Source organism: Aythya marila (assembly GCF_965140915.1).
Source record: "Aythya marila genome assembly, chromosome: 5".
Taxonomy (NCBI): domain Eukaryota; kingdom Metazoa; phylum Chordata; class Aves; order Anseriformes; family Anatidae; genus Aythya; species Aythya marila.
Genome location: NC_139046.1, coordinates 26247517 through 26261035, shown reverse-complemented (window position 1 = coordinate 26261035; position 13519 = coordinate 26247517). Strand labels below are relative to the sequence as shown.

Below are 13519 nucleotides of genomic sequence, written 5' to 3'. Positions count from 1 at the left end.
AGAACCCACAAGAAGCAAAGTTAGCATCCTTCACAAAGCCCAAGCACTGAAAAGCAAGTCCCCATGCTGGGATTTCCGTGGCTTTGAAAGCGAGGCTGGGTTGTACCTGTGGCCCCCTCCCTGCCCCTGTCCCTGGGCAGGCTGCGTTGCGGGCTACACCAAACCGCTTGGAAGCCACTGCTTAATGCAGTTAGGTGTAGGGACAGCTCTGATCCATCCAGATACCTCTGCACTACAGACGAATCTGATAACAAAAAACCTCTACTAAAGCGTGTCAGGCAATAGGCTGCAGGGCTTTCAGTTTCACAAGAGAATGGCCTCAGCATCTCCCTGTACCATTACCCCCCTAGACTCCAAAAACGACTCAAAGAACTCTATCAGCAGAAACACAAAAACTACAAAGTAACTGAATCAAACTCAGAGGTAAAATGTAGAAGCAACAAACCATAAGTCTGAGAAAGGGCTGAAGAACTGAATTGGTGTGTTCCACGTTCCAGAGGATTAAATGCCTCTTATTCCTCTACTGCACTTTCTGAACTGTTTAAAACTAAATGGCATTTGCATGCCATACATAGTCCTGAAACAAAGAAAAATAAAAATGCTGCAATTCCTTAAAATTTCTGTATAAATTGAAGATTGCTTTAAAGAATAAAAAACAAAGTATAAAGGAAATGTATACTTTAAAAACGTATAAAGACTAATTCTGCTTCTGTGCACCAGAAAGAATTCTGAATCAAGTCCCTGAAATCAGTAGCACCCTATATTCTCCCTCGTCATATTGCCAAATCTGTGAAAATCTCATCTAGATAGGTATAATTTCTTAAATCGGGAAATAAATAATATGGCTGAGAATTAGAAAGTTGTCAGATTGACTGAATAAAAACAAAAACTACACAGAAGACTACAGAAAAATAAAAACTGTTGAACAATAATTCTGTAGCATCCTTTAATTTTTTAATATACAAAATGGTGTAAGTTTCAGTGAGAAACCCGGTTTGTGATGGTTCACGTCAGCACGTTTTTAAAAAGGTACCAGCAGCAACTGATAGAAAATCGTATTCCTGTCTTATTTTCACCCAAGTGTTTGCACATTCTAAAAATGACCACCTCCATATGCAAAATCATAACAGGAGAATTGAACATTTTTTAAAGCTGTTCTTTTGACCTTTCTCTTGAGTAAAAGGACAGCGAGACAATACACTCACCAGCATTGTTCACGGTGACGGCTCCATCACCGGAGATTGAGGGCCATTATTACTAAAGGGAACTTTAAAGTGCCAGGAGAAAAAGGGGAAAAATTAGAAAATAACACTTCTTAATATGCCATATGTACCAGCAGCCTTTCAGAAGAGTAGACACAGAGCAACAAGACATCTTCATGTAAAAACAGCTGCAGTAAAATAGACAATCAGTTCAAAACAAAAGGTGCTATGATAAGAAATCGTCTCCTGTTACGCAGGATACTCTAAACTGAAGGTCCCAGGCACACTCCCATCTCCTACATTATAGGCTTTTCTAATTTAAGAAAAATATGTGACCCTTAAAATACATGGTAAATCCGACAGCATTTCGAGGATCAGAAAAGGAAAATCTGGACTGAAGGTAAGGGGTTCTCATCAGCGTCTCTCACCCTACCAAGAACAAACTAGAACAGGCTTCCTTTTCCTTGCCAGCTTTCAACTGGACGCAATATTTGTGAGATGTCCTTACAGCCACGACAAAAATTGTACGAAAACAGCTACCCATCTCTGTGTTTAATAAATTTCCTCAAACATGCACAAAAATGCAGGAATAAATAAAACCCTTTCCAAAACAAGAACAGTACTACCATTGCCATTTTATTACAACTTAAGTCTTATCTTGAAAATGAAAAATTAAAGAAATGAGTTGATATTTGCATGAAAAAGCAAAGGAGTCCTCTTTTCTTTATATACACACAAGTTTGTGACTTTATGAATGGATTCTGTGCTATTCACTAAATCCTTAAGGGGCTGGAATATTTTTTTGTAGGACGACAAAGTCAGCCTAAGGGTAACTATACGGAGATTTGCTGGGATCCCACAAAATGAACAGGATTTTTTATCCATTTTTTCCTCCCCCATTCAGAAAGGGAGTGCAAGAAAATTCCAGCTCAGCAGGGACACAGAGCCATCGCAGGTTGTGTGATAACAGCTTGCCACCTGCTTTTCGCAAGTTGTCTCTGCGAAGTGCAAGGGGCACTGAATAGTAACGTTGCCTGTGGTGATAGGAATGCACTGAACAGCTCAGTATGCAAAAGCACTTACTGGTACACAGTGCTCTTCACAAAGGGCATTGCAGAATGCTTTCCAGACTGTGTCAGAAATGCTAGGAGAGAAAGTATTAGTGCGTGTGTTGCGGGAGGAACATAAGCGCTTGCCATCACAATAAAAGAAGGTATTAGCAAATACAGGTACAAAGCTACTCGTAGGGAAAAAAAGAAAAAAAAAAAGAAAAAAAGACACCTACCAAACAGCAAACTTCGCAGCAGTCAGACCAAAAGGAGCATTTCTTTGCAAGAGCAGCAAGGGTTAACAGTGGCATACAAGCTCCCGTCCAGTCAAGATGGGGTCAAATGATGTGCAGTGAAAGTTTCAAGTCCTCAATCCCCCAGAGCTTGTTTGCTAATTACATTTGCAATTACAAACATGACAAATATATTAATATACAGTGCGTTCCACCTTGAGCAGGCATGTTTCTCCTCGCAGACAGTCACTGCCAGCAGCCACACTTGCAAGCCCTGGAAGAGGCAAAGTACACAGTGCTCCAGAGGCGAGGATCATTTTGTGGGCACCTCTCTTGCTCTGAAGAGTCAGGGCAAAGCCTGAGAGAGAGCCAGCACAGAAAGCATGGACAAAGACCCAGAGTGAGTTACTACAATTTAATTCCTAACAAGTAAAACTCACGAGCTGAAGAACTATTAGTAATAAATAAAACTAAATTATGTTCTGTTCCCGATGGCAGGCACCAAGCACTTTGCACATGCAAGCCACGCAGAGACGACTACATTCCCAACTCAAAGGCAGCCGATACTCAGAAGACAGAAAGAAATCAAGATTTTCCTATTTTCAACAAGGTCACCATGAATGAGTAGTGCTAATATCTTCTTTGTTAAGTCCCTTCGCTACACAAACAACCATCTGATTCACAGTTTTCTGTGGAAGCTCTGATCTTGCTTTTTTTTTCCCCCAGTTTCTATAGCAGCATTACCTAGGAACCTCACTGCTGGGTACTGGACAGATGCTAAATTTACTTCCTCACAGTGCACAAACTAAAAATTCTGTTGTGTTCTGGCTGTAAAGTTAATGTCAGTAGATCCGTGGAATAAAAAATAGGTCTTATTGGGAAGAATTTCCCAGTCTCCACAATCTGCGATGGAGCTATTGGCTTCTAACACCGGCGGCTGCTATGACCCCTGACTCCTAAACTGAGCAGCAGGAATTAGAAGAAGCTGGAGAAAGGATTTTGGCTTTCAGATCCAAGGCTTATCAGCATCTTTTTCTACTTTTCCACTCTGAAGCAATTCTACCACACTCCCCACAGAAATTATGAAGTTCATCTGGCCTCAGCTTTAAGCTTTTTCCCTTCTCCCTTCTTCCATCCGCTAAGAGCGCTTGTGTCCTTTGAGTCCTGGCAAAACTGACAGAGACCCACTGATATAATGCACAACAGAACTTCGTATTGAACTAAAATCATTTGAAAAATACAGGATATTTCAGATGATGTTAAATTCTGAGCAGTAGAAACGGAGCAGACACAGGGCTGGGGAATATCAGCAAAAAGGGCACTGAGGATGGAGCAACGTTCTCTGGGAGAGGAAGAAAACGGGATGTGAAATCTCTGTCACAGCAACTTTCTCTGATGCAATCTCTCCAAAGTCTTTCCCCTCTCAGGCTAAATGCAATATTTATTGATTACTTCAAATCAATGCAATGAAAAAAATCCTATTTTTTTTTTTAATATATTGATCTTTCCATATTTCTCAATAATTGATAATGATTAGACCATCTTTACTTTTACAAACGGAATTGAAAGAGGAGGGAAAAGTTGATACAAATACTGTAAAGGTACCAATTTCCTCATCAGCCTCATGCTCAATACGCTCAGTGTAGCAAGACCCCATTCTGTGATGGGAACCTAGTCAGGAACCCCGCAACTAGGCCATTTCCCTTACAGAGGTTTTTCAATTCAGTCTGTCAATAAAACCCACAGCTCCCTCCCCATTCTCCCCAATTAACAACTCCTCCCTATCCCAGATTTTCAGAGATAGTCAGAGCAGACCATTGCATTCAGCTTCTCTGACTCAGATTTCCTCCCATTCACAGAATATGGACATTTCCAGTAACCTCTCAAATTAAGTCACATTTCCTCGGTCAGTGCATTAGAGTCAGTGACAATAACTTCGTCAATTCTCTTCTGCCGGGTCCGGAATTCACTGTTTCATTGACTTAAAATTCCAGTGTTATACCTTTCCGTCTCTCTATCAAATATATCAGATATCCCTTTCAACTTCTTCCTTCTGCTCATAAAATAATTTTCATTTTTATCAGATCAGTGACTCATGTGTCTTTCTTGTACATCAGAGGAAACTGTGTAAGAGACATAGCATCTGGCAGGATGCCCTTATTTGCCAATGATTTTTATTTTCCCTTCATTATGGTTACTTGGTCAGTTTCTGTCTGTCATGTAGAATATTAATTAGAAACAGAGATGGCAGTTTTGTAGTCCTATCAGTATTTCTAGTAGCAAATCTAGCATGGCAGAAAAAAATATCTCTGGGACATGGAAGTTAAACTAAAAAAGTAAAACTGCCCTATTTCACTCTCCTTTGAAACAGCCTCAGCTTTGCGTATGAGGTACACATAACACTGATATTCAGCATGACCGTATGTATGTGCACATAGCTACAATATACATTTCTATATGCACACATGCATTTGTGTGAATATAATCCCACATTTGATGTGTCCAGGTGCATATTCCTGGTGTCTGCACACGCGTTCCCTTCCCACCGTACTGCAGACAGACGTTGTCAGCGCAGTGTAACTAATGTATTCTCACCATATGCCTCACCTGAGAGACAAACCGCAGGTACAAATCGTTGCCTTTGTTAGTTTGCCAATTCGAACTCATACAAAAGCTTCTCCCTTGGAGCTGCAGCACCTACCCCAGGAATAATTTGCCCAAAGGTCAGTACCAAAAGGTAGGTAGTGGTCGCTTAAGCGTGGATTCCTGTACAAGAAACCAAACACATAGCTGCCATAGGACACATGCACAGAGGGTCAGAATTAGGCATAAGCATTTTCTTACTCTCACTGCAAGATCCTGCAGTGAGGGAAGCCACACAACCCGCTGACCAGGACTTCCTCAGGTTCCTGGTGCAATCATTCAGCTCAACACACTCAGACAGAGGAAAGGGAACTTTCACTGCTTCAGGAAGACAAATCCAAAAGCTAAAGAGCACGACGAGGGACAGTGAATTCCTTTGCTCAGATACTTTTTGTTCAGTTGCGAGGCTATTACGAATATCAAGTTCTTAAACTTCAAGGTGAAGGGAGTCACTTCTTCTCTCCTTTGCCTCGTTCATTCTCTCTCAATAATTGCAAGGTGAAATACAGTTTCCAGGTAACTGTATGGATCACGTATTGAGTGACCACGTCCACTTCTCTTCCCCCCATTATTTGCTATAGCCTAACAGGCAACTAAGCAAGAAGAGGCAGTTTGCAATATTTTTAATTTCACTCTTAATTTAAGGTTTAATTTGACTAAAAATGCTGCACACATAATTAAAAGCATTATTTTTTTAAATGAGGAAAATAACTATGAAAGTCTTTTTAGTGGCTAAAAAGCCCAGCAGTCAGAACAATGAGTAGATCAGTACCATAAGGATAATATGCTCACACAACTAGGTAGCGATCCAGGCGCAACTACAATCCCTGTATTTGCACGATATGTTCACAATATAATTGTCTTACAGTGGAAGGTAGAAATTGCTAAAGAGGTATATATTGGACCAACTTTTCCCCTCAGCTATAAGAATGCAATCCGAAATCTACCCTCAACAAAACCAAAATGTAAATCAAAGCAGCACCTGACACACTGCACAGACACCTTTAATTATACTGTGTTTTTAAGGCTTCTCATACCTTTTCCTTCTCTCAATAACTTTTTCCAGACTTAGACATTTCCCTGCATTGTCATTGTACTCATCAAATAAAAAAAATATAGAGATGAAAATATTTAAATTCATATTTCTTGGTCTCCCTTCCCCAGCCTCAGCAATGTTAAAAAAAGGTTAGCTGGCACACAAAACCAAGCCAAGCACTTCTCTAAACTGACAGCACTCCGACACTTTCTCTTCTCAAAAATCAGCCCTCCATGTGTACTGTAAAGCTGTAGGGGCTCAGTGGCACTTCCCCCAGGGCCACCTTCATCTGTCTGCTCTGCAGCCAAAGAGTTGTGAACATGGGCAAGGCGCCCTTGACATTACTGGGCGCTGCCTGAGAGCCCGTGGTGAAGTAGCAAGGGTGAGCAGCAATCCCCCACGCAGATTCTTTCTTGCTGTTTTCACGTTGTTTGAGTTCCTTTTCTCAATTCCCAAAGTAGAACAAATAAAAGGAAAAAGTTAACAGACAACACAGTAAGCGATAATGATCTAGCTTTTGATTGTGGCATTTTGTTTTGTTGTTTTTTGTTGATTTGTAATGAAGGTAAATGCACTTTCTATTTTTGACTAAATATTCCAAGACTCCCAGCGGCATACAGAATACATTTCCCTTAAGAAACTGTTTGTTTATTTTTAATTCAAAATGGAGCAGCCACAAGTGAAGTACCAGTGGGGAAAGGAAAATCACATGGGTTAGATTATTAATTTGTATTAACAATACTAAGTCTCATTTTAATGAAACTGCTGGAAGCAGGGGATTAAAGGAAGGAGAAATGTGTGTAAGGACAGATGGAAATATGGGCAAATGAGACAGGAAGACAGGTAAAAGACAGCTGTAATGAGGAAAGGGGGGTAAGTATCTTTGGGGGGTTTTTAAGTGTTTAAATTTTACTAAATACAAGGTGTTCTTCTGAAAACAAAAGCAATGAAACAGACAAAATTGCTTCGCTCCCACATCTCATGACACCACAGAACCTGCGTAGGTGACACACGGATTATTAACATGCAAACACACAAAAGGGGACTCAGCTCAGGCTGAGATTTATCGGAGAGGAGAAACGCGCGTGGAAATGAATCGTTCCAGCGGGCTGGATGCAAACGCTGAAAAGATTTCGCCTTCTTTCCTAACTTCCCCGAAAGGATCGAGCCAAACTTAGCAGGTTAAAGTGCTTTTGAACGCGGCATCGCCAGGCACAGCCCAGTTCGGAATACAAAGAGCAGTGGCAGGTGCTAAGGTATGTGCCAGCGATCCCAGCTCGGGATGCCTGCTCGATGCCTGCTCTGCTCGCCAGCCCTCCTGCTCGCTCCACTCTTTCCCAGGGCGGGCTACCCGAATAGAAAGCCGTGGGAAAGTACGTTTCCAGGGGGGATTTCGGGTAAAATTGGACTTTTTTGGTTAAAAAAAATAATAATAAAAAATAGGAAAAAAAAAAAAAACACGCATCCACTTTCTGCAATTTCCTACGCACGTCTCTTTAAAGACGCCTGGCAGTAACTCATCTAATAAAAAAAAACCCCGGCACCGACGGAAAGTCAAACTGCGCCGGCAGGACCGCGGCGCGGAGCGTTGGCAGCCGGCTCCCGGCTGAGGCAGCGCGGCCCCAAGTTGCAGGGACAGGAGCCGAGAGCCCCCCAGAGCCACCCCCGGGCGCTCCCCCCGGCGGTGGCTGGGCTGGGGGTCGCTGCCCTGCCCTGTCCCGTCCTGTCCCGTCCCGTCCCGCCCCCGGCACGGCTGGGCACAGCCCGGCAAGGCACGGTGCAACTCACTGGTTGTGGTAGCCGAGCGGGTCGGAGATGCAGAGCTCGGAAATGTCCATCAGTCCAGTTTGAGCATTCCCGGTCGGAGGAGAAAATTAAAAAAAAATAATAATAATAAAATAAATAAAAATAATAAAAAATAAATTAATAAATAAGGGGAGAGCAAAAGGAAGAAAATAATAATGATAATTAAAAAAAAAAAAAAAAAAAAAGCAGGCAGGAGGTGGAGCGGGGGAAGGAAAGGAGCGAAGTGGCCGAGCCCGGCGGAGCGGGCGGCAGCTCCCTGCCGGGCGGCCACGGAGCGGCGGCGGCGGCGGGAGGCGGGCGGCGCGCAGGACCCGGCCACGGGGGATTTGTCCGGCCCGAGCCCCGCTGTAGCTTTAACGCCGGGAGCCGGCAGGAGCCGGCAGGGCGGCCATTGGCTCCCGAGCGGGGGCCGGGCTTGCGGGGCGGCTGGGGGAGGCCCGGCCCGGGGAGGGGGGACCGGGGGGGGCGCCGGCAGCGGGGCCGCAGGCGCCGAGATTCCCGGGGCAGGGCCGGGGTGGGCGCCCCGGGGGCAGCCCCGCAGCCCCGGCCACGCGTGGCACGGCCCCGGGCACACGCAGCTCTCCCCGCGGAAGGCACTTGGGAAGCTCTGCCTGCATGCACGGGCTGTCACCGTTCCCACGCGTGTGTTCACACCTGTGCGATTGCACTGCAGGTACCGCGGGGATGCCACAAGGCAGGAAGCTCGCTGAGGAGCATCTTTACAGAAGCACCCAAAGCTCTCCGGCACAGCACTGACAGCACGGCTCACGCAGAGGTGTCCTACAGGGGCTACCCGGCCACTGCTGCCGACCTTTTGCCTTCCCACCTGCGCTCATGCAAACCTCCCCTGTCCCTCTTCCACACTTCCCGTTTAGAAATCAGTCAAATATATCGAAATTACCTTCACTGATAAACCAGAGGCCTTTTAAAATGGGAAATACAAACACCCGGGTTAAGACTTCGCTCTCCTGTATCAGGCAAACAAAAAGAAAAATGTTGGAGCTACAATGTTCTTCCTTAATACAAGACACAGGATCGAAGTTGAGGTGAATGTAACACACCTGGAGGAGCGATGAGCTCCCAGAGCTTGTCAGATGAGGGGGCCTGTACAGCAAAGCAGAAAAGGCACTGTGGTTTGGTGGCAGCAAGCACCAAATTGTACAAAAAGTTTTAGTCTAATCAGTATTTGTAGAAACTTGAAGCAGATCCTATCCCAAAAAGAGGAATGGTCAAAGTCACAGCCGCTGCAAACCATCTCCTTCGCTGCTGTCAGTGTAACTTCTGCACTACACCCTCTACCAGAGATCTTAGCCACTACAGGAAATGCAACAGAACTACCCTACAAAGCAATGGTATGCCCTGGTGTGTCCCCCAGCTGCGGGGGACAAGCTGGGTGACTCTGATCAACTTCCCTTAAGATAAGGCAGCCTAAGGATATCCCACAAATGAGAAATCTGTTATGGTGGCAGGCTTCTGCGAAGAAGTTAAGGAGAACAGATACTTAGGTTAGAAAATGGGAGCCAGAGCAAGGACCCATCTGCAGTTTTATAAGTACAGCAGAGAGTCTGCTCACCTGAGTGTTTCAGGTGACACAAAATTCAGACCATACATCCATCCAGGAAGCAGGATTAAAGCAAATGGAAACATACACACATGTATCTTTGCACACCCAAGTGATACATCAGCACTGTGGAAACTCTAAGATGCTTTAAACGTTAATGAGGCAGAGGACAAGGGCTTGGGGGCAGCACGAGTAGGGCCCAAGACTGTCAGGAAGGAGTCTCACCATCCACGCCGGGGAACACTTGATTCAAAGAGGGTCAAGGAGGAGGAAACCAGCACCAGGGTGGTCCTGATGCGCAGCAGCGTGGGAGCCTGGGGAGGCACACAGGGCCAGGACGTGGGGAGGCTACAGCCCAAGAGCAGCTAGGATACTTGCAGGGAGCTGGTTTTGGCTGAAAGTGATTTTCTCCAGAAAGATGCTCACCGGCTGCATCCCGGCTGTGCAGAGATTGGGGTGGGCTCTGGGTGAATGGGACACTGGGGGGGAATGGCCCAGCAGGCATGTTCTGCTTGCCCAGCAGCCAGTGTTTTAATTTGTCTCTTTAAGTTTTATTCAGGCCGAGGTGAGGCAAGCAGGGGCCAATGTGATCGCCTGGCACAAGGTCCACAGGGCCGAATTAACTGATAGCGGCAGCACAATGGTGGGTTTGTGCTCTGGAAATGGGCTGCTGCTGACAGAGAACTCCCCGGGTAAGGTGGGTATTTACAGAGGGGTGCAGAAATGTAACTTTAATCTCTTCTGACCCAGTGCAAACGAACAAATGGTGCTTCCCCCACCTTGAGAGGAGCTGTGCAAAGGCCTGGCTCTTCCTTTCTCAGAAGGCTGGAAAGGAATTACCTCTGCTGGCTGTGCCTGACCTGTGCGCTTGAATTTCTTACGGAAGGGGACAGGAGTCCTGCAGGCTGGCTTTGGAACTTCAGGAGGCTTCAGCTTCCTTTGCAACCCCCGTGCTTGCTTGCGCTCTTCTCACAGCTTTCGCCAAATTTCTCTTCCCCCCCAAGAATAAAGAAGGGAACACGGATCCCACCATGAACTTCTTTCCAATGCATGTTGTGAAAAAAGTGCCAGAACAAGGACTCAGGCTGCCAGATCTGGAAGCCAAAAGCCCCAGTTTGGGTAAACACAAGGCAGAACGGCGCATACAACAGCAAAGCAAGCTGCCCCCACGAGCACAGTCTTTGTTTGCTGGCCTGACCAAGCCCTGCCCTGGCAAGTGTGACCTGGTGGGATAACAATCATAAGGCAGTCCCTGGATTTTGAGGCCCCCAGTTCTTCTCACAACGACCCCAATGTGGAGCAAGAGCTTTCCATCAGCGCTAGCCTAGGATGGAGCCACAGCAGCACCAGGTCTTTGAGACACACAAACTCCCCCCTCCCAGGATAGAAAGCAAGAAATGCAAAGACATCTTTTGTACTTTCACTGGCTCTTCCAAGAGATGACAGATTAAGAATTTCTCTAGAACTTTTCCCCCCAGCTTTTAACAACTACGCTATTTTTGATGGATTAGCTTTTTTACTTTTTTTTTTTTTTTTTTTTTTTTCCAATTTTTATCATGGAAATAATAATCAACTTTCCAGCAAGCTGACTGATTGACTGACAGAAATTTCATTTGGACTAATATGGGAGCAACTTGCAAATCATGCCAAACAAACTTGATTTCACTTGTTGATAAGGTTATTTTTTTGTGAATAAGGAAAATACATGTACAGCAGACGGAGATATCCAGTTACTTTCAAGGGTTTGGGATTTTTTTTTCCCTTTTATGAAGGCCATACTATTGTATTCTCACAAGGAAGTCAATGAGGAGGTACACAGGGCAAAACCCTGAATTAGGAGAGCTAAGCTGAGCAGACAGACTCGTGTACACACACTCTTGCCTTGTCCAGTGGGGAAAAGGAGCTCAATAAGAAGCCTTTCCCAGCTTCCAATTAATTTAAGGAAACAGCAGTTACACACGGACCATTGGGATGAATTTAGAAGACAACCCTTTTACACTTCAGAGGCCAATAGTACTGCTTGGACTTCACAGAAGTCACTGCATTGCATGCCCTGATCCCTCCGCTTTGCAAGGAGGTTAGTAACTGTGGAGAGAAACTTAGGTCCTCTGAGCACAAGTCCCTGCTCACTGGTGGGCATTTGCCACTCCCACATATATCACCCCTTGCTCCACCTATCTCAGATACAGACTCGACCCATGTGGACAAAACCACCTTCTTTGTTTTGAGGCTCGGTTCTATTTTCCCTCCCTACGCCTAAACAAAACAGCTCCCTGTCCCCACCAAACACAATTTGTTGATCTCTACCAAACTCCATATTGATTTTTATTTCCTCCAAAACCTCTTAATTGGCCTCCTGAACAATATATTCCATCTAAAAGGCATCACCACCATCAGTGCTAAGCTCAACATCTAAGCAGGAAATAGTTTTCGCATTGTTATTTTTAACTAACTGCCCATCCGAACATCCTAAGACATGCTTCAAGCATTACCTAGTTTTGGAAACAATAATTCTCAACCTATAGATGTCAAATCATATCATAAAGAGGTTATGTGACTTGCCCAAGATCAATCTGAGCAATATGCAGCACAGCATGGCTCTGAATACGTATCTTAACCCTTACTGTCCTGCTTTGACTTGGAATTCCCTATCCCCAAAACACGACCTTCATTAGGTTCTGACTTTTTCCTGTTTTGTGTTCAGATACAGCAATGTTAGGAGCCTCGAGAGAAGACAAATGTAATCCTTCCATTATCAATGAGAAGTTAAAACTTTCTTTTAATAACCCCTACTTTTGGAGGGCCAGTGCTGTTTTTTGTCTTTCCATACCTGCTTTTGTCTTTGCAGTGTTAATAGCAGGACAAGTTCTGCTTCCAGAGCAGAACACAGTCCTGTTGGCATCCTAGATGAAAGTGCCCAGATACACACACACAAAGATAAGCTAGGAGAAGCCATATTAACTTTTACAAAATTCAAAACAGGGCATCAGAGTAAGAGCCAGGCACTGAGTGTTTTACTAAATAGGAAGAGATACCATTTTCTAGATTTTCAAAGACCTCATAGTAAGAAACATACTTTCTTTTGTATGAGGGAGGCAAGAGAGTAAGTTTTATAGCTGGGATTATGCTTTTATCGCTCTCGCATCATCAGTTTGCTGGGGTATTTAATATGGACTTCTACCCTCCCTTACTCAGAAATAGTACAATTTATCTGCTTCCATGTTTTGTCAATCTACTTCGTCAGCCAGACTTTGCCAAGCTCTTGTTTAACTAAGCAGTCAGCAATCGTCCTCAAAAAAGGTAGGTAATTACTGAAGTAGATTGATCTTGTAGACTTAGAAAATCTCAAAGGAGGGCTGTGTCCCAGCTCCACATTTTGACCTGTTGCTGATGTGTTTCCTGTGATGTATTACAGTAACCCTCAGTTGGGCCACCTTGGTTGAGCAGAACATGGCCAAGACATTGACTGGAAAGTGATTTTATCCAAACTGACAGCTACACATCATCTACTAGCACACTCACCGCTATTTCCCAGACTCTCTCCAAATTGCAGCAAAGCAGAAATGAACCTTTCCCCAGCCATAATCCCAGGTGTCCACAGAGCAGCACTTGGGCTATTTGCTTAGCCACCAAGAGTAGGGAGGCAACATGGAATCAAGGGGTCTTGAAATTCTGTTTAGCCACCACAGACCCTTCAGCAGACATGACAACCGTGGCTCTCCCAGTATGGTGGTTCATCCTGTCAGATGGGACAAAGTCAAACACCTTCACTTTCTTTCCCACCTGAATACACCAGCTTCAAGTCTTGTATTTGAAAAGGTCAAGGTGGGAGGTCAGGAGAACAGGGGATGCTTGTTCATACCTCTAAGCTGGAGAGATGATTTGCTGCTTCTCTCTGTATTCTCATGCACTCTAACCAACCACCCGAGGACCCCAGTATTCACTGTACCAGTTTACTCACTGAACTGCTCAAAAGAAATACCTGTTTT

At 44.7% G+C, this 13519-nt stretch overlaps 1 protein-coding gene across 7 annotated transcripts in view; it reads right to left on the bottom strand.

Moving 5' to 3' along the window:
* The window catches only part of ESRRB (estrogen related receptor beta), a 128766-nt gene that overhangs the window by 75678 nt on the left and 39569 nt on the right, over positions 1 to 13519 (bottom strand). For 2 of the 7 annotated variants that reach the window (XM_082760669.1, XM_082760675.1), the window contains exon 1: positions 7952 to 8281. The exons of the other annotated variants lie outside the window; for them this stretch is intronic. In XM_082760669.1, the coding sequence (XP_082616795.1) occupies positions 7952 to 8001 (50 nt within the window). In that variant the 5' untranslated portion in view covers positions 8002 to 8281. Of the gene's footprint in view, positions 1 to 7951; positions 8282 to 13519 lie in introns of those variants that run through there. 7 annotated transcript variants of the gene reach the window in all.